General features: G+C 42.2%; 1 protein-coding gene across 1 annotated transcript; it reads right to left on the bottom strand.

Moving 5' to 3' along the window:
• Nucleotides 1-567: 567 nt before the first annotated feature.
• On the bottom strand, nt 568-20,386 carry cdca8 (cell division cycle associated 8). Its single transcript, XM_060943001.1, has 11 exons — nt 20,285-20,386; nt 19,886-19,986; nt 8,482-8,610; nt 8,353-8,390; nt 6,275-6,350; nt 6,102-6,166; nt 5,937-6,016; nt 3,710-3,805; nt 1,393-1,522; nt 1,142-1,228; nt 568-1,055 (listed from the first exon to the last, which is right to left on the bottom strand). Exons 2-11 carry the CDS (start codon nt 19,977-19,979, stop codon nt 1,020-1,022), a joined length of 831 nt encoding a protein of 276 aa, XP_060798984.1. The 5' UTR covers nt 19,980-19,986; nt 20,285-20,386; the 3' UTR covers nt 568-1,019.
• Between the last annotated feature and the right edge of the window lie 1,174 nt (nt 20,387-21,560).

Raw genomic sequence — 21,560 nt, 5'->3', positions numbered from 1 at the left:
GTGGTGTAGTGGTTAGCGCTGTCACCTCACAGCAAGGTCCGGGTTCGAGCCCCGTGGCCGGCGAGGGCCTCCCCGTGTCTGCGTGGGTTTCCTCCGGGTGCTCCGGTTTCCCCCACAGTCCAAAGACATGCAGGTTAGGTTAACTGGTGACTCTAAATTGACCGTAGGTGTGAATGGTTGTTTGTCTCTGTGTCAGCCCTGTGATGACCTGGCAACTTGTCCAGGGTGTACCCCGCCTTTCGCCCGTAGCCAGCTGAGATAGGCTCCAGCTTGCCTGCGACCCTGTAGAACAGGATAAAGCAGCTACAGATGAGATGAGACCACACACGCTTGAGTCTAGACACTGCAGAGGAGAAATCCTTCTTTTTGATGTGTTTGTGCTGTATATTTAACTTATCAAACCAATCAAAATGTACTTTGTGATGTAGAGTGTTTATACTTTAGAAACTGTACTGGTTAAAAAAAAAAAGTTTCAGTGGAGCTGTAACTTCTTGTAGCCTAAAAAGCACAGTGACTGAAATGCACTGCTGAGCAAACCAGGTATCTTAATCTAAAATTAATTTAACCTTGAATATTTACACTTTAATGCCATTTACAGAGCAGGAAAAGTTACACTACCAGCTAAAAGTTGGTCAAAATCATTTAAAAGCTGTAACTCATGAAAACACTATTGTAGATGTTGTCCTCGCTCTGGGAGATGCATCCAGTTCTTCTGCTCTTCAAGAAAAGCAGCAGAATTACAGATATCATAAAAATGACAGTGATTAAAATAATAAGCTAAGCAACATTAGAAACATCTGGTTACTATTTTGGATCATATTTACAAAATAAAAGCTATAGCTGAACTGTACATACTGACAAAGTACAGTGAGAAAATGCCCATAACATACAACAGGAAAAAGAGAAGGGGAAGAAAAAAAAAAAAAAAAGGAAACCCAACAAGAAGAATAGAAATATATCAACAAACACATTGAAAGTACAGGGTGTTGTATAGAAAAAGTTGATCACATGCGGGCTCTTCACTCGGAGGTTCCACAGAGAGCTGTGAGTCGGTTCTGTACAACAACAAAAAAAAATTTTTTTTTTTAAACTTCTATAACGTTTGCATTGTTAACTGTAATAACTTCACACGAAGGTATACCTGCAGCTGCCTGATACTGTGCAGCGCTTTCTCGTCCAGCTGATTCAGATCAACAGAGTCCATCTCACTGGCCAGCAGCTGAATGCTCTATAAACAAACCAGTACCTGCCATCATTTTTGGCTTCATTATGGAATAACACACCGTCACGTTCACACATCCTTTATCTACATTTTGCTTCCCCTTCCAGAAAAACACTACTTCCTGTTTATTTCAACATGGGGGTTTTGCTTTATGGTGGAAAAGCACTCGCCTCTCCGTTGCCCAAAGGGACATTGATGACGATATCCTCCGTGCCTCCAGTGATGGGAGAGCCGTTCACAGAGATGCTGTACACCTTCTCTCTGTGCCGAGGAACTCGTACTGCTGGAGTTTTGGGCAACCTGGAGAGAGAATGTTATACACATTAACAATTCAGTACAAACTTTGGTGGCACGAGAACGGCTAAATACAAAGTCACAGATATACTGCCAATTAATAAAAAAAAAATAAAAATTACACATCATTTGTGGCTTGTTTTATTTTACACTCGACATTACAAGCCGTTGTACCGCAACATGATTGGTCAGGATGTGTGCATTATCCTTATATCGCTGCACGGCTCAGAAAGTTGTTCGAACTAATATGAAAAGTTGTTTGTTTTTAAAAGTGCACTAGTCGATTTTTTAAAACTCCTTACTTGCACAGATAACCATGGAATAGATGTAGAACATGCATGTTTCAAACACACACAGCATTAAGCCATCGCATGAGCAAATGTTGAGAAAATCCATTTGAAAAACTGATTTCTGGTTTGGAAATATTGTTCGTGCTTGGATCCGTCTCCTGTCAGTCGTTTTATAGACACGCTACTCTCCAGGCCACTGCAGATCCTGGGGCGGAGCTTTGTGAATATGGGTAGGAATCATTTAAATAAATATTGAACACACCTAACCCTTAGAGACCTAATCTTGAAAGGGGGGGAGACACACACTAATCTTTCCTAATGCATATTTAACAGTTAAACATACGATTGCTGCTGTAATTAAGTTTCTGTAAGAATGTATTTAACATTTCCTGGAAGGAGTCGCTACGTTTGTGCTTTGCACCGAAGTCTTCAAGACTTTGTACCCTGTAGTTTATCTGTTAAATGATCAGCTGCATTTTTGTCTTATCAGTATTGAGGAAAGGGGGGGGGGACAGACTGGTGACAGAATGAACAATTCGAACTGCTATAATGCAAGATAACAGGAAATAACTTGTTTTGCATTTGTTCAACATTAAATGCAACTTTAAACTGATTTTAAAAAGTACATATTAAGGTTCAATAATAATAATAATAATAATAAAAACTCCTGTGGTACAAACTGAATAAACCACAATGGGACGTTGTAGAAAAATAATCAACTCCAGGGTGGTAACGGCACTCCCTGTTGGTCACACCAAGATGTACTTACTTTTCATTCCTTACATTTTCCTTCACAATGGATCTTTGAAATGCTACATATAAAGAGAATTATAATATAATAGAATAAAGAAGCCATCATAGTGTGTGTGTCAGAAGCCAATTTATCCCAACATGTTTAAAAAAAATTTAGATTCAACCTCAAGCAAAAGGCAGTTTCCATCCCAAGAGACTGAGATTACATCCACACGACAACGGCAACGAGATTTTATTTTAAAAAATATCGCGTCCACATGGGCAACGGATCAGTAAAATATCAGGTACATATGGCAACGCAACGCTTGCTGAAAACGATGCAATACACCTGCCACACCTCTACGTGCGCTGTAAGACGGTCCCATCGGAGACACCAGAACAATAGAAGAAGTAGGACGCATGCGCATAAACCCCTTCTTCTACCCGGCGTGAAGCACTCACAGGAACAAGCACACAACAACAAGAAGATGGCTGCGACTACGCGAGGAAATCGTGCCTTCTGTGTGTACAAATTAGTTTTATTAGTGTGCATAGTTTTATATAACTTAATTTTCTTATTGTGTGTGAACATTTTGAAAAGCATGTTTATATAATTTATATAACTTTTTATATTGTGTGTGAACAAGCCCTGTGATGACCTGGCGACTTGTCCAGGGTGTACCCTGCCTTTCGCCCGTAGTCAGCTGGGATAGGCTCCAGCTTGCCTGCGACCCTGTAGAACAGGATAAAGCGGCTAGAGATAATGAGATGAGATGAGATTGTGTGTGAACATTTTGAAAAGCAGTCTTATCCAAAAAAAAAAAAAAAAGAAATTCAAGAAATGGTTCAGTTACTTGTTTATTTAAAAGAAAAGCTGTATACAAAAGTGAATGCAATGCAGTGGTTCATACAAAACAGCGAGAGTGCTGCTTGTTCTAGTCATGTGGTTGTGACGTCATCGTAAACAAATCCGTTCTACTCATCCAGACGACTTCGCAACGGCGCCGTTGCCAGATTTTTCCACTCTGGAACCCGTTCTCGTTTTGGGGCACCCCAAAACGCCGGTGCCATGTGGACGCCAGGCCGAAACGATAAACAATTTTATCAGATTCACCTGAATCCGTTGCCGTGTGGACAGCCTCTGAGTCTCTCACACATAGCATTACGATACCTGGAATCAAATCGGGGTGTGACGAGTGGAGTTGGACCCATGATGGAGGAGTCCAAGAAACTTCTGGCTGGAGTGAGCAGAGGCTTCCTATTGGATCTTAACGCAAAACAAAAAGATGTTTTTTTTGATGAACATTTAATGTCTGAAATGAATTGAGACACTTGAATACATCTACACACACTGAACACTTTATTAAGTACACCTAACTCTTTCAGGAATTATCCAGCTGAAGATGGGGGTGGAATGTTCACTGATCTTTCCCCCACTCTTTAACTGTCCAGTGTTTGTGAGCCTGTGCTCATGGGAACCTCAGATTTTTGTTCCTGGCTGACAGAAGTGAAACCCCAAATGGTCTTTTGCTGTTGTAGCACAACAGTCCGAGATGCTCTTCTGCTCACCGTGGCTGTAAAGAGTGGTGATTTGAGTTACTGTAGCCTTCCTGTCAGTCTGGTCAATCTACTCTGGACTCTCATCAACAAGGTGATAAAGATTACCACTCACTGAATGCTTTTTTGGTTTTCTTCCACCATTCTGTGTAAACTCAAGACTGTTTGGGAGGGAAATCCCACGAGAGCAGCCATTTCTGAAATACTCCAACCAGCCCATCTGGCACCAACAGCAACGCCACAATCAGACTTACTGAGATTATATTTATCCCAAATTCTGATGCAAGATTGGATGTGAAGTTCTTGATCTGTATGATGTACATTGCACTGCTGTCACATGATTGACTGACTGGATAATTGCATGAATGTGTACAGTACCAGTCAAAAGTTTGGACACCCCTCCTCATTCAACGGTTTTTCTGTATTGTGACTATTTTCTACATTGTCGAAGAATACAGAAGACATCAAAACTATGAAATAACATCTGGAACATCGATGGAATTATGCTGTAAACCAGGGTTTCCCCAGGTTTGACCACCATAAATTTAAGACTTTAAGACCTTTTTAAGACCACTTAAATAAGAATTAAGGCCTACATCGCACCCATTATGTGGTCGTAGAACACCAGATCAAATTCCCAATAATGACAAATGTTTCAAGTAAAAATACTTTTATTATAAAAAAGTTATATAAAAGTTATATAAAAAAGTTACATAAAGTCATTATGTGCATTGCTTGTCAAATCTTCACATTCAAGACAAGCAAGACCGAATTTTGTTATGCAAGACGTTTTGTTTTTTCCACAGGAGAATGTTGTAGCGACTTCCGAGTCTGGGAACACAGCCTTAAAGAGTTCGCTTATGCCCTCATTCGAGCTGTACGAGTGGTGTTCCGTAATTGTTTTTAAAATCCAGAGCACCTCTGCCCGAAGCGTCGGGGTTCCACCGACACCCATCATGCCACTGCTCGGCCCTTGTGTTGTTGCTAGCCTTGCCGATGATGTCTGGCTTGGCTGATGCTGCTGACGTTCGACAGTGGTGCTAGTGCCAACTCCAGGTGCATTCGGAGATTGAACCGTGCAGAACTGAGCGATGGAGGGCAGATGCAATGTGCTTTGAGCTCTTCATGTGAGACTCTAAAGCGAAAGGACCTATAGTGGACAACTTGAAGGTCTTTCAACAAACACAGCATCTTGCTTCAACGTCGCTTCCAGGAACCTCCCTCACCCAATCACGATATCTTTCATCTGAAAGCCACTGCTGATTAAAATGACACTTCCCCATGCTGCGATTCGCGGAGTCTCCTCTCCACCACGGACTCCAACGATTGCGCCGGCGCGAAAATGTATCAATATTGTTTCTTTCTTTGCGCATACTCCAAGAAATTCACTGATGTTACGCAAAACCCACGTTTTCACATTGTAGAATAGTATGAGTAAATTTAAGGCCTTTGTTTAAAAAATTAAGACTTGGGCAAAGCAATTTAAGACTTTTTAAGGCTTTAATTTTGGAATATTAAATTTAAGACTTAAGACCCCGCAGCTACCATGTAAACAAACTTGCATGTTTTAGATTCTTCAAAGTATCCAGTGTTTTAGTAAATAATAAAAATACAGTAAATAGCCCTATTCCACAACTGTAGTAATCCATACATCAAGAACCGCTCAACTAAGTAAAGAGAAACATGCATGATTACTTTAAGACATGACTTAATTAATAAAAATAAAGAAAAAAAAAAAGCATTTAATTAGAAGGTGTCCAAGCTTTTGACCTGTACTGTAGGTATACAAGTGCTCCTATTAAAGTGACCAGTGAGTGTATAAACAAACAAACCGAACTTACTTTCTAATAGCACCATTCTGCTTGCTCACAGAAAGAGCTTTAACCTTCTTGGTAGTTGATGGTGCCTTCTTTGTTCTTCCCTGTTGAAAGCAACAAAGTCTGAGATATTTCATAAAATGGCTCTGGGTCCATTTACAGGGGACGCGTTACTGTTTCTGCACTGACCTTTTTGGCTGTAGACTTTGGCACCGAATTCTCTTCGTCCTCAGACTTTACACTGGTCTTTGAATCTACAAATATGGACAAAAACATGGTAGGATTAATATAAGCACACAGAGAGGGAGAGAAGGAAAAAAACCAGCAGAGATAGGAGGGAAAAAAAAAAACCTGAAAGTTACGTTTTTTGTCAGATTTGTGGGGAATTGTATGATCCTGAGCGATGGTGAGCTCCACCTGAGCAGCTTCCTCCTTTTGCTGCGTTTGACAAAAGATAAGATCGAGACAGAAAAGACACAATTAGAATTTGATCAAGTTTGTCAAACGTTTTTGCTCATTAACCCCAAGGCTCAAAATTCTCATGACCCATGAATTAGTTTAGTAAATAGAACGTTCAGATATCGGTCAATAATACAGTATAAGCATGCATCACTGATCACATCAAGTTCACTAATCCAGTGATTCAAATGTTCATTTCTCGCTTCTGACAGAACTTTCACTTCCCCCCCCCAAAAAAAAAGTGACTAGTGACAAATCTAGCAACTTTTTGGACAAACATTCACTGCTTTGCAGAGAAGATACTCCAAGATTTTTTTTTCAATCTTTGTATTTGGAGGATTAAAAGGTTTTATCTACTCGGGGGCAGATTAGGCCTAATCATCCCTGACGGAAAACACAACATCCTCTTGTGTGTTCTGCAGACAGGCAGAGGCTGTGTGAGAGAAAAATAAGGAAGATATCCTGTCTTCTAACTTTCCCTCAGAGTGAACATTTTACAATCACAGCACAGCCGTTGTCTTTAAATTACGTATACGGGGATTTCGTCAGACATAGTCGTGGTTATAACGTCAATGTTATCAGTGCAGAACAGCGGCTTGGAAGTGACTGCTGGGCATCATGTCGTCTTAATAGGCCACATTTCAGTCACTGTTTCATACTCGTTCCACTGTCTGATAACAGCAACAGCAAAAATGTATATATAAATGAGAACAGCTTAAAGGCACTGACTACAAAGGTCATCTGAAATTCTCGCTCACTTTTTTTTTTTTTTTAATTGTGCATGGCATTTTCATGCAGATGACACATGATCATTTTGATGTGCTGAGGGTCACTTTTCTCTGTTTTGGGACCGTTTTCCTCCCTCTTGAGGTAAACGGTATGACCCTACGGAAACAGCTGAACACGAGGAGCTTGAACTAATTAGCATAACCATGGAACTGCGTCACACCAAGATAGCAACATGAGGAAAACGTTGCGATTCTGCATCGACCTCAGAGAGAGAGAGTTTTGAGTCACGGGTATGTAATTTGTGATTGACATTCACTCGTTTCTTTCTCTGGAAGAACAAAACATTAGGTGTATAACTCCATACTCACGACTGTGGAGTCGAGCCCACGCATCCTAAGGTCAGGATAGCTAAGCGCTAGCTAGAATCATTTAGTTATCTGTCCAAAAAAAAAAGGACAAAATCTAACCTTGCTCTATCTTGCAGTTGCACTCACTAGACAGGCTTTGCTTTTCTTTTCCACTGGCGGCAGAGCGGAGTCCGCCATGTTTGCCCACGCTGACTTGTTTTGATTAAAAGTAGGTCAAACACGCTCCACCGTGGTCATGTGACTTTGTTGCTCACCGTGCTTCGGCAATCTCCGGAATCGTAAAATGCGGGAAGCATTTTATCTCGGCAAAACATTCACGCATGGTGCGTGCAGCAGCGAAACATCTTGAAACTCCAACAGCAATAGAAATGGAACATTTTGCCCAGAATTCAACTTTGCAGTCAGAACCTCTAACTGGGAATTCAGCTGTAACTTATTAAAAATACAATATTCGTGAGCACAGAAGAGACGTAAACAGATGTAAAGAATGGACGGACGCTATCTGAAACTACCCAGAACGCAAATACGACGTGATGACTTCACCAATTAGTGCACTAATCGGCACATGATATCATCTAGTGACATTTAGCTACTTTTCAAGTAGGCTTTAGTTGCTTTCTATCGAAAGTAATTGGCAACACTGCAACATATAGTGTTTATAGCTTGTAACCATGACCATGCCACGCAAAATATGCTGATATTTATTTTAAACCTCCGTTCTGAACGCTGCCAGTGTCTGGAGTTAGGGCTTCTCTGATTAACATGAGAGCATGTTGGATGCCATGCCACTGTGTTCTGGGGTAAAATGGGCTTAAGAAGAACTCAGAATTAAATAAAAAGTAACAAATCTCCTATAAACCCACAAGTACACAAAGCAGACCAACCTTTGATTCATCCACTGGTGTTTCGGGCTTTTCAGAACCTAATAAGCAGATAGAGGAAACGTTTTGATTGCTGCTGAAACACATTAAGAACAAACAGTTGGTGAAAGGAACAGGACATTAGACACACACCCCAATACTGAATCCAGTTCATCTGTCGCACTGCCATGGGAAGCTTGATCAGAGTCATGTTGTACAGGTTGTCGGCATCTTTTAGAAGGTTGTTGGTCTTCTCGTTCAACCTCTTAACGATTGTATTTACTGTGCAGGGGGGAAAAAAAAAAAAGGGGTGGATTTGACACAGGACAACTGTTACCAAAGCTGGATGGATAATCTGGGCTTTCAGAAGAATAATTAATTGTCTGTGTATAAAATAGAGCTGTAAATTAACCACCGAAAGGCTGAAAATTTTTAATTAACCCCACTAAAGGATAACAACTGTCTTCGAAGTCTTCAGTGTCTCACTGAAGAAACCACGCGGCTTTAAACTGGTATCATCTATAGTAGTACTTAACATTATTCTCCTTGTCGTCGAGCCAGGTCTGGATTGTTTCCACAGTCTCGGTGACACCAGTGAATCTGAGTGATGAGGCACACCTAGCGTATATGCACCCTCATTCATTTGCATATTAATATTTATTAATCTAATGAACATTTGATCTTCAATTTCGTCCAAGATTTTATGTAATAAAATGCTGAATTGACTTTTTTTTTTTAAAGATTCATCAACATGTTGAGGGGCGGCACAGTGGTGTAGTGGTTAGCGCTGCAGCCTCACAGCAAGAAGGTCCGGGTTCGAGCCCCGTGGCCGGCGAGGGCCTTTCTGTGCGGAGTTTGCATGTTCTCCCCGTGTCCGCGTGGGTTTCCTCCGGGTGCTCCAGTTTCCCCCACAGTCCAAAGACATGCAGGTTAGGTTAACTGGTGACTCTAAATTGAGCGTAGGTGTGAATGTGAGTGTGAATGGTTGTCTGTGTCTATGTGTCAGCCCTGTGATGACCTGGCGACTTGTCCAGGGTGTACCCCGCCTCTCGCCCGTAGTCAGCTGGGATAGGCTCCAGCTTGCCTGCGACCCTGTAGAACAGGATAAAGCGGCTACAGATAATGAGATGAGATCGACATGTTGATCTGTTTTCACTTTGGTTAAGGGATGATTACATTACCTACAATGCTACAAAACTACCCACTGTTAGTTGTGGTGGCAATGAGATCTATGTCTTGGTTCATCTGTACTTTTATTTATTAAAAAAAAAAAAAAAAAGTGAGGTGAGGTGGCAGCAGCACTTCAGTCCTTTAATCTGTCCAGCTCTCTCCCCTCCTCATCTGTACGCTTCACTCAAACACAAAACATGGTTCCAAAACTCCAGCTTTCATGCTAATACCACTATGCCTGTCATTTCATACATCGCTACCTAACTGGGTCGAGTTTCTGCCATAACTCAGCACAACTCCATTGTACCCCTGCACTAAGTTCTGAAACTTCTAGCCCAGCGGTTCCCAAACTTTTTTGGCCGCGCACCCCCTTCTATACTCCAACCAGGTTGACGCACCCCCAGTTCCCCAGTTTCAAAAAACACACGCTTTCTTATAAAGGCAGCATCTTTAATCGTGCTAAAATGATAAAACATCGTTTGCCAAACACACGTCTTCAGGAAGTGTGTGAGGCAGCCCCTTCTTCGCTATTCTGTAGCTGACCAAATATGACGCTCTTAATGCATCTTTTGTAGAGCCACATGAATGAAACTATTTGTTTTTGGCCGTTTTGTAACTCCTCCAATTTATTTCTGAAAAATGTAAGTGGTTTTTGACTTGCGTGTGCATGCTGTGTGTGAAGGTGGCGACGCAGATAAGAGGGCTTCAGGCAGCTGTTCGCTAGCACTTCACCGCACACTACACACTGTGGTTTGGGACAGTGTGTGTCGCCGATCCAAGTGAAGCCCAGACCCAGATAACGGTCATCGTATTTCCTCCTTTTTTTCCCTGTCTGATTTTCATCTTCACGTCGTTTACCCTGCTGCAATCTCCTTTCCTCCGTCTCTTTGCCTGCACTCCGCATTTCTTCTCCCACATCCGCTGCAATCCCATCTCCCTCTCTTCTCTCCTCCTCACCAGTTGCCCCCGATTCCTCCCTATCTGTTGGGGTTTCTCCTCCTTCATCCCTGATTTGTGGTGGCGCATTTAGTTTTGCCTATTTCGACCAGTTGAGCATTGCGAATGAATGAATGAAGCCACAAACTACTGCAGAACCGTTACGGCGTAGAAGAAGAGTTAAAAATCGCCATTACATTTTTTATCTTGAGCACCCCCTAGTGGCAGCTCAACCCTGTTCTAGCCTAACGTTCTTGTCTTGTTATGAGGACATTAAACGTCACTGAAAAATAATGAGAAATAAGGTCTTGTCCTTTTCTTTAAGGAGCGAACAGTAAAATATGAGCGTGTCCACTTATATTTGAGGTCATTTCATTATCAGGGGCAAAAACATAACAGCAAGAAGGTTCTGGGTTCGAACCTCATGGCCAACTGGAGCCTGTGTGTATAGAGTTTGCATGTTGTTCTCGTGCCTGTGTGGGTTTCCTCCGGGTGCGCAGATTTCCTCACACAGTCCAAAGATATGTAGATTAGGTCAACTGGCTACTCTAAACTGTCCATAAGCGTGAACATGAGTGTGAATGGTTGTTCGTCCCTGTTGCCCCCTTTCAACCAACAGGGTTGAAAATCAGTTCTGTTCAGGATTCTTTGAACCTTGGGCCCAGGTAGCCCATATTTTCACCAGTTTTTGAGTGGAACCGTTGTAATCAAGGATGCATGATGAACAGAGGGTGTGCACAATGCACAACAGGAGTAAACAGCAGTCGCAAAGGGGCAAGTGCGCATTGGTTACCTCTGAGCTTTTGTTCTGTTATTGCGGATATTTGTTTACGGTCCATTTTTTTTCCTGAAGATGTTTCCTTCTCCATTGCTGCGCTTGACAGATAAGAGGTACAGAAAATAGATGGAGATCATAACCGGCTTTTTAAATCCTTAAATATCGAAACTAGGGCTTTGACTTCGAACTTCGATATTCGAATACAATTCGAATGTTGTGAAAAAAAAAAAAGTGATGTTCGAACGAATATTAGGCAGCTCTAAATATTCGAACCTGTATATGGTATCATTAGGCATAATTCTTTTATTTTTGTGAATGTGGTTGTAAACGTTTTCAGTTCAGGTCGCAGGTTTTTTTTTTTAACGTCTGTGGAATTTATGTGAATCGCGAAGGTCATTGTCTTTTGTCTTATCTGGGCACCTGTAGACGTTAGCGTCAAGCTGGCACGCATTGAACAATGGAGTCAGATGCTAGCATGTTGGAGATTTGCACTCCGGAGAATTTAAAAAGTGATGCGTGGTGCTATTTTGGATTCGAAAAAAAGATGGAGAATGCGATAAAAAAAAGGTTACCTGTAAAATATGTGGAAACAAATTGGCCTATCAATCAACAACTTCAAACTTGAGGGCCCACTTGAAGACATTGCACGCGGGAGCGCTAGAAGGTGAGGGGGGCTGCGAGAGGGGTCTGTGATACGCCGGCAGGTGAAGATAGACACTCTAATTCCTAATATTAACTCTAATATTTTTCATTTCCTCATCAGAAGTCAGTCATTTTTGCGAGATTGGACAGAGTCTGACTTTATTAAATACAACATAGGCCTACAATAAATGAAGTGTAATGTAACTGCTGATGTGATTAAATGCAATATAAAATGTGACTTTTTCTTCTGAAAATATCGGTGTTTGTTTTTTTTCTGCAGATATTTGGTTGGTTTTTGTACACCTGATGTTATAACATAAGAAATGAAATTACTAACGTAGACTATGCGACACTGCACAGTAATGCTTTCATGTGCTGTTATTTTTGTCAACTTTGGATAGTTGCTAAAAATAAAAAATAAAAAAAATTATTAGCTTACTTGCGCAAGTAGCCTATAGGCCTAAATTAATTTAGCCTACACATGGTGGAATTTACATACCATGAAGTTCATAAGTTAACGAAGTGAGCACGTAAAACTAATCTGTGATCTTATAACATATCGTGTCCGTGTTTGTTTGAATTGTGAATCAGAGACGCGAGCAGGAAGCAGTGACATGACAGCTGACACCGGTCTCATTCAAAACAAACATTCTCAAAAGCCAACACGAATGGGCTCGGAACGGCAGTGTTATAAACTCACAGATTAGGTATAGGCCTAGCAGTACCTGCTCATTTTGTAAACGTTCCCCTTTGATTGTCAGTGAGGCTACAGTTTAGAGGCTTTCATCAGTACAAGCAACCAGGAAACCGAAGGAACAGCGTTTCACACAAAAAAGGCAACGGACAAACGACGAAGTTTGTGGATTATGTAACGTTAAAAGTGTCAGCCGGTATAATGCCAATTACTACGACACTGCACGTTTCATTAGTAGTGGTTGTAAAAACACGCCTGAATATTTCATATTTCCTGCACGTAATCTTATTGACATTGACTGAACACTGCCCCCTGGTGGACTGAATATCATTTAATTTTGATGCCGAGGTGTTAGTGAGGCATTTAAGAATAATATAATTAATAAAAGTTCGAATACTATTCGAATGTCTAGATTAATTTCCAAACGAACTTCGAATATGATTTTTGGGCCAAGGTCAAAGCCCTAATCGAAACCAGTATTGGTTTTAAAAGTCCTTCTGTATATCAGTCAGGCTCTAGATGCTGATTAACTGCAAAGTCAAGTCAAGTTTATTTGTATAGTGCTTTTAACAATAAACATTGTCGCAAAGCAGCTTTACACAATTTGAACGACTTAAAACATGAGCTAATTTTATCCCTAATCTATCCCCAATGAGCAAGCCTGTGGCACCCGTGGCAAGGAAAAACTCCCTCAGACGACATGAGGAAGAAACCTCGAGAGGAACCAGATTCAAAAGGGAACCCATCCTCATTTGGGCAACAACAGACAACATGACTATAACATTAACAGTTTAAACATGAAGTCAGTTTTGTTGATGTTATAAACTGTTCATTGATGGAAACTTGAGTGCAAAACTGTTCATGACAACTGCAGTCCTAAAGTTAGCAAGTCAGCTGTAGTCCTCAGCCATAAAAGCATAACTGTAAGAGTCCAGAGCGTCTTCCAGGTGTGACTTTCGACTGTCCATACGGGGCCGTCCTCCACAGGAACAACGTGAAAGTATATTATATGCTGGAGATTTTCATTACTCTGTATACAGGTGTACACGGGAATAATACCATCCATCCATAACTGTTTATCCTGTGCAAGGCTGTGGACAAGCTAGAGTCTATCCCAGCTGACTACAGGTGAGATGCGGGGTACACCCTGGACAAGTCGCCAGGTCATCGCAGGGCTGATGCAAAGAGACAAACACACTCACACCTACAGTCAATTTAGAGCTACCAATTAGCCTAACCTGCATGTCTTTGGACTGTGGGGGAAAACGGCGCACCCGGAGGAAACCCACGCAGACATGGGAAGAACATGCAAACTCCACACAGTGAGGTGCCCATCGGCCACTGGGCTCGAACCCAGAACCTTCTTGCTGTGAGGTGACAGTACCAACCACTACATCACTGTGCCGCCCCTGAATAATAGCATCCATCCATTATCTGTAGTAGGTGTCGACCGATAAATCGGCCTGGCCGATATATCGGGCCGATATTCTGCATTTTTAGGGTTATCGGTATCGGCCATAATTTCCACCGATATGCCGATAACATGCCTTTTTGCAGCCATTTCGTTCCTAACGCGACTGTCACTGCACGTCCTTTCCTGCACTCGCCTCTCTGAGTTCAAGAACACGGTCCCGCCCACCACAACATCTGATTTGTTTGGCACAAGAGATATAGCCAATCGACACGCGCAGCTAAACACTCTGAACTGTTTCAAGGCGCCCGTATCAAGGTAAGGACACGCTGCTTTTCCCGCAATAAGTCACAAACATACAAGTTGCAAAAGCACAACATCATTATATGTTTACAATCTTCATCTACTACTCATTAAAATTGTCCATTTGCATCTGTGTAGCCAGGCAAACTTAGCTTACGGAAGGAAGCACTTGAATTAGCCTACAACCAACTAGTCTCGCTGAAACAGCATAACGTAGGCTGCAGTCATTTTTAAATCCCCGTCTGGAAATGTTGTGAATGTGTCAGTAGTTCTACTCGAACAGTAGAATGACAGCCATACAGAGAGGTGGTCAAGGGAAGACCAAATAAAACGCAGTGTTTGTGTTCTGTAGGCTAGCGCAAGCCTAGCCTACAGAAGGCTATTTGTTATGGTGATGAGTAAACTTCATGACGTGACTCGTGCTCAAAAAGCGCATTGCACTTGTATATGTTAGGTAACTTTATAAAGCGCTATTTGAACATTTAAACAAGCCAGGTGTGACTAGTATTTATAATTCTTGCACAAGTGATTCTCCTCGCTAGCGCTTCTGATTCGGAAAGCGATATACTCTTAAAGGAGCAGCCGCTCCTAATAGGGAGTGATAGCCTACTTTACTGAATGTTTGATTTTACTTTTTAAAAAATGCTGCAGGCCTACACTTGATTTGCTATTTAAAAACTACTTGAAGTTGGTGAGTCTTACTTAGTTCTTGGTGTAAAAGAATCCAGAGTGTATTTTCATTTATTTTCCACTGAAAATGGTGAGCTGTAATATAGTAGGGAGTGATTTATTTTTTTATTGGTGAATATTTTATTTTTTTATTTCTCATTTTATTCTAACTAATGTTTGACTTTATTGTACAAATGCTGCTGGCATCTCCCTGCACAAAATTTCATGTTCAATTTTACAATTAAACATACATTTCATGGATATGAAGGTCTGTGTCAGTATGTGCTATGTTTAATTTCATGTGAATTATAATGTTTACATTTATCGGTTATCGGCATCCCAATTCCATAATAATCGGTATCGGCCCTGAAAAAAAACACATCGGTCGATCCCTAATCTGTAGCTGCTTATCCTGTGCAGAGTCGTGAGCAAGCTGGAGCCTATCCCAGCTGACTATGGGCGAGAGGCAGGGTACACCCTGGACAAGTCACCAGGTCATCGCAGGGCTGACACAGAGACAATCACACTCACACCTACGTCAATTTAGAGCCACCAATTAACCTAACCTGCATGTCTTTGGACTGTGAGGGAAAACAGAGCACCCGGAGGAAACCCACGCGGACACAGGAAGAACATGCAAACTCCACACAGTGAGGTGCCCGTCGGCCACTGGGCTCGAACCCAGAACCTTCTTACTGTGAGGTGACCGTACCAACCACTACACAACCGTGCCACCCTTGAATAATACCATCTATCCATCCATCATCTGTAGCCACTTTAACTGTACAGGGCCGCAGGCTAGCTCGAACCTATCCCAGCTGACTATGGGTGAGACCCGGGGTACACCCTGGACAAGTCGCCAGGTCATCACAGGGCTGACACATACACAGCAAATTCAGAAGTGTTAAATTTTGGGTGTTAGTGAAATTTGAGCAAAAGTAGAGTTAATTTTACTCTGATAGAGTTAAAGCCATTATATTTGACTTCAGTTGATAAGCAGTTGGTGTCAAAATCGGGTGTAAAAACAAAGCGTCACTAAATCAAACCTGTCGGTGTAATTGTATAAATACTAATTCTGAACTTCTAACTCTCAACTCCGATCCTGGGTTTTACACTTGAAGTGTTCATGTCACCCCGCCCACTGCATAGACACACATTGATTGGCTAAAGCCAGAAGATCTATGTGCGCTTCACCGACTGCTGCATGAGGGACCGTGCTAATGACCTGCGTTTATTTTGATGAACACTTTCATGCATACTGTATACAGGAACAAAGTAATGAACATGCTTTGATTTTTGTTGACCAGTTGACTTACTTTAGACCATTTCAGAAGCAATATTCTAATGAGAGTTAAGGGACATATATTGTTCCATTTTTTAATGTGACTTCATTTTTTTGGGGTGCAAATGTTTAATTGTAAAACACAAAATATGTCCACCTTTATTTCAGCAAACTTTAATTTGAAAATCATTTCCAGGAAGAGCTGGATTTACACCTTCATGAATTAAAGCAAAAAAAAAAAAAAATCATCTGACTGAAAAAAAAAAAAGCTCCATGTCGTTGGCCCCTACCACGTCAGCGATGCGTCAAATTTTAAACGCCGTGTTGTCATTATCCCCTCAGCCCCTACTTATAGTACATTTACATAATTTTAACAATGACTAAAGCTAAGGCAAGACTTTACCATTGTCATTACTGGCTATAAATGATGAAACATCAAGTTTTCAGCGCAAAGTGAAAATTTATTTCAACAATACTTTAGTAATGCACAGCAGTGGTTAAGAGAAAAGTGCAAGTGCAGTCGAACTTGAACCATGCTTTCAAAAGGGTGGAACAGAAAGAAAAATAAGAAAATCTGTTGAAATAAAGCCAGGAAACAAGAAAAGTAAAGTGAAAGTTCACTTTTTCTGCTTCTTTGCAGTGAAGCCAAAGGCATCTAGTTTGGCAACACCTGATGCCTGTTTTTGTTTCTTTTTCCTTGGCACAGCAGCAGGAGCTTGCCATTATCGCCCATTTCATTTCGCCAAGCCCATCTCCACTTATTCTTTACCGTTTTGTCGATGTCTGACACATCCGTGCCTTCATTTAAAAGAAGCGCGTCCATGCTGGCAAAACCGAAAGTAATTTGACGCGCTCTAGTGATGGAAATCGAAGGGCCTATGTCCGGTGAAATATGGCCTTATATGCAGTACTCGAGTTGAGGGGGGAGGCATCCCCCTTCTGAAATAAAAATCTCAAATCATCCCCCTTATAAAACAGCCATCCCCCCCCCCATCACATCCCTTGGGCCATTTTGCCAATTAATGTGGAGATTAGCCCACTATTATTTTAACAAATATTACTACCATTTCAACATTAGAGGCTTTGCGCAGTGATAGCCTACATGTAGCCGGATAAAAAAGACGCATATTTATTTATTCGGTTGCACCTCTCATTCACACCTATACGGAGGTTTCAGTCACTGAAAACAGCTACTTTTGCAAACTCTGGGCAGAGTGGAGATTTCTGAAAACTCCATCTTCAGACACTCGTGTAAATCGGGAAAACGAAGCAACAGTGGGCGAGAGGGCGCGCGTGAATATAATGAGTCATAGGTGTGACTTTCACCGGTATGCCAATTGTCCCGGTTCTTCATGAAATCGCACGCGCACGCACAAATTCATTCGGTTAACTTTCAAATAACTGTTCTTGTGCACTTGCGACACCGGAGCCACTTTCCTGAATTTTGAGCTTCAGAGTATTCGCTTCTTTATCTATTTAATCAATTAATTTGTCACATACATTAAATTACTAATGTAAAACATTAGTAGCCTATTTAAGCAATCGCTGTTTTCTGCACTGTTTTCTGACCTTTTGTGCTTAGTGAGTGAGACACTTCATTACACTCCACTGACCGACTTCCAATTCCGGACTTTTTTGAAAATGTAAAATATAGGCCTACGAGATGGGTTTTTTGGGACTTAATTCGCGTTGGTCCTTCACTATTAATTTTTGAGACTGATGAGGCACTAAATACTGTGGAATTATTTTCTCCTTACTATGAAGTTTGGCATCTTAAGTGTTGGGAAATCTTGCAGCCCGACTCCGCAGCCTCCAATGTTTAAGCGAACTGCTGAAGCCATAATGTTTAAAGATTAAATCGTAGGCTAATCAAACCAAAGAAAAACACAGCCTTTCCAGAACATTGTCTGCCGAAGCCTGTTTAACCTACAAAAGGCTTAATAGCATAGATCTTGCTGGGGCTTCAACAGGGCTGTTTAGATTTTTCACCTGATCGCCTTTCAATAGGCAAATATTATTATTATTATTACTACTACTACAATAGGCCTAGTATTAGTAGTAGGCAAGTAGTTGCCTAGTAGTAGGACAGCCAGATTGTTTCATCAGTGGAGCCGCCGTTAAAAGGAAACTGATGCGGAGCGCCGCGGCTCGCCTCGGGGTGAATCGCGTCCCGAGGCGCGGGGCTGGCCCGCCCTGGCAGCAACAACTATCTAGCGCAACAACTTATTCCTTTACATATACTCAAACATAGCACAAGAAAGGGTTCAACAACAGGCAATCATAGCAGCTTGGTGAAGTTCTAAGTCACATCGGTGTCAGACCTATGGGCCTACCCCCTCTTGCTCTGTCACGTGAACAAGCGTGCAGTGCATTCAATGTGAGGTTGCAGCAGCATAGCGTCCTGGAAGCCACGGCCTTGTCGTAGCGCAGACAACACATCGGGCAGTCAGTCAGCTCTTCCCCTGCCCCACCAGCCAGGTAACACATGAATCGAGTGAAAATGTATTGTTTGCCCTCTAAGCCCAAGCTGTAATTATTTTGTCGTGAAGTAGCCCGTCGCATACAGAAACAACTGCACATAAGTATTATATTTTTTGCTAGACCATTTTCAGATTTAGGAAAACAAAAATTTCTTTTTCTATTTTGTTCAACTAGAGATTCCTGGCAAAGTCAAAAAGCCTTGATGTAATAAATTAACATTAAGTGGTTGTTTTACACCTTTAAAAACTAAAACGGGTCAGTGGCGACCCGAACACAAGTGGAGGGTTAAATCTCAGACTTTTATAATAAGGTGTTCCACATGCGCAAAAAAGTGCCCTTTTTTCCCCCCAGAGCACTTGCCCCCCAAAATAAAAACAATATTAAGAGATGTATGCTCGAGTTAATCCTTGGTCTTCTTGACAAGTATTGGTGCTCAGAGGGCGGGCATGCCCTATCAGCCCTCGTCCCCCCTCACCGGAGCTTAGAGAAACTCCAGCCAAATTGTCCCATGAACCAAACAAAAATCTTCCCGTAAACCAATTACGAGGATAACCAAACAAAAATCTTCCCGTAAACCAATTACGAGGATAACCAAACAAAAATCTTCCCGTAAACCAATTACGAGGATAACCAAACAAAAATCTTCCCGTAAACCAATTACGAGGATAACCAAACAAAAAAGTCTTCCCGTAAATTGTTTTTGCTTCGATATTCGCGCCAAGGTTTATGCAAACGTAGCGACGTAACTGACGTATACAGTGACGTAATGACATATACAACGATGTAACTGACGTATACAACGACGTAACTGATGTGGCTTCCCTTAGCACCGCAAGCTATGGAAAAGCAAACTGGTTCTCAGCTGGCTCGCAAGAAGAACGAGTTGTGAACCAGCACCGGCCCTGAACCAGCCCTGGAACTGATTTGGTGGAAAAGGGGTATGTGAGGGAAACCGGAGCACCCGGAGGAAACCCACATGCAATGAGGTGCCCGTCGGCCACTGGGCTTGAACCCAGAACCTTCTTGCTGTGAGGCGACAGTACTAACGCCACTACACCACCCTGAATAATACCAGTGGATTTAAAATGAAAGAATAACATTTTATTGTGGAAATCCTTGCATTGTATTTGAGCACATGTGAAGTGTTGAGTGTGTGAGAAGGGAAAAGGGAGGGCAGGTAAATTAACTCACCTTCATCATCAAAGTCCAGCAGAAAGGCTTCCAGTTTGGCCATCTTGGGGTTCTTCTTGTTCTTAGCATTAGTGGTCCTTTTTCTAGGCGCCATTTTGATTCTGGAGGAAAACACAGTGAAGATGGCTACAGATAGTGAACTCGAGTGCCTTGTTCTTCCTGGTTAGATAACAATCGCTAGTTTTCACCTCAATCATCTTATTTAGAAATTAATACGTTATACAAAACAACAACATTCCTGCAGATTTCCTCCCCAAACCCACTGGTGATCAGACACTGACTAGCCGAATCAGCTCTGTCGGAGGAAAATAACGGCATTTTCCACAACACAGCACTCAGTAACGCAAACCATAGTGACGAGGAACAACTTATCTTCCATTACTCTGGCGCTCCCATTACCTGTTTACTCTATTTACTCGTTTCTTTCTGTTTACTGTTGCCTCTCGAAGTACCTCAGCAGCACAACGGCTGACAAAAAGCTTTTCAAATTCATTCGCAGAGATATTCCAACCAATAAGGGACAAGCTTTTGTTCTACGTCATTCATACAGGGCGTTCCTGTTCGTTCAAAAAAAAAGATCCGATTCTTCAAATCATTAAGAGTCGAGAAGAGTCAGCGAAACTGACAGATGGGTTTAAATTCAAACTCTTTTTTAAATTTAATTTATCTCAGAGAGTTCGTGTCTGATAGGCAGCTCTAACATGTTAGTATCGTTTAAAATTTGTCGTGAGCGACGTTGAAAAAGTATCGTGTAGAATTGACTCTGAGTCAGAATCGGGTGCAACCATTTACGTTTTAGGAATCGAACAGCCATTTGAGTCTGATGATTCACACACTGTAAAGGATCTCGATAGCTCATTGGCCAGTCAGAGTAAGCCATCTGGCCGCCATATTACCACGCACATCTGATCGGTATGGGCACATCTCTGCCTAGGAAGCTCCACAAAACTGGACATGTTATTCATCAAACTCATCTCATCTCATTATCTCTAGCCGCTTTATCCTGTTCTACAGGGTCTCAGGCATGCTGGAGCCTATCCCAGCTGACTACGGGCGAAAGGCAGGGTACACCCTGGACAAGTCGCCAGGTCATCACAGGGCTGACACATAGACAACCACTCACATTCACACCTACGGTCAATTTAGAGTCACCAGTTAGCCTAACCTGAATGTCTTTGGACTGTGGGGGAAACCGGAGCACCCGGAGGAAACCCACGCGGACACGGGGAGAACATGCAAACTCCACACAGAAAGGCTCTCGCCGGCCATGGGGCTCGAACCCGGACCTTCTTGCTGTGAGGCGACAGCGCTAACCACTACACCACTGTGCCACACACATCACATTCACACATCACATTATCTCTAGCCGCTTTATCCTTCTGCAGGGTCGCAGGCAAGCTGGAGCCTATCCCAGCTGACTACGGGCGAAAGGCGGGGTACACCCTGGACAAGTCGCCAGGTCATCACAGGGCTGACACATAGACACAGACAACCATTCACACTCACATTCACACCTACGGTCAATTTAGAGTCACCAGTTAACCTAACCTGCATGTCTTTGGACTGTGGGGGAAACCGGAGCACCCGGAGGAAACCCACGCGGACACGGGGAGAACATGCAAACTCCGCACAGAAAGGCCCTCGCCGGCCCCGGGGCTCGAACCCAGGACCTTCT

The sequence above is a fragment of the Neoarius graeffei genome, chromosome 16 (assembly GCF_027579695.1).
Source record: "Neoarius graeffei isolate fNeoGra1 chromosome 16, fNeoGra1.pri, whole genome shotgun sequence".
NCBI lineage: Eukaryota > Metazoa > Chordata > Actinopteri > Siluriformes > Ariidae > Neoarius > Neoarius graeffei.
The sequence above is the reverse complement of the archived record's forward strand: the minus strand, read 5'-3'. Positions and strand labels throughout refer to the sequence as shown.

Bases quoted from the DNA above. Each gene is read 5' to 3' on its own strand.
- cdca8 (XM_060943001.1), bottom strand. From the start codon at position 19,979: ATGGCGCCTAGAAAAAGGACCACTAATGCTAAGAACAAGAAGAACCCC. The intron at 6,167-6,274 runs GTAACTTTCAGG...CCATATTTGTAG, and splicing joins CCACAAATCTGACAAAAAAC to ATTCAAAGACCAGTGTAAAG. The intron at 1,056-1,141 runs GTATACCTTCGT...GTTGTTGTACAG, and splicing joins ACAGTATCAGGCAGCTGCAG to AACCGACTCACAGCTCTCTG.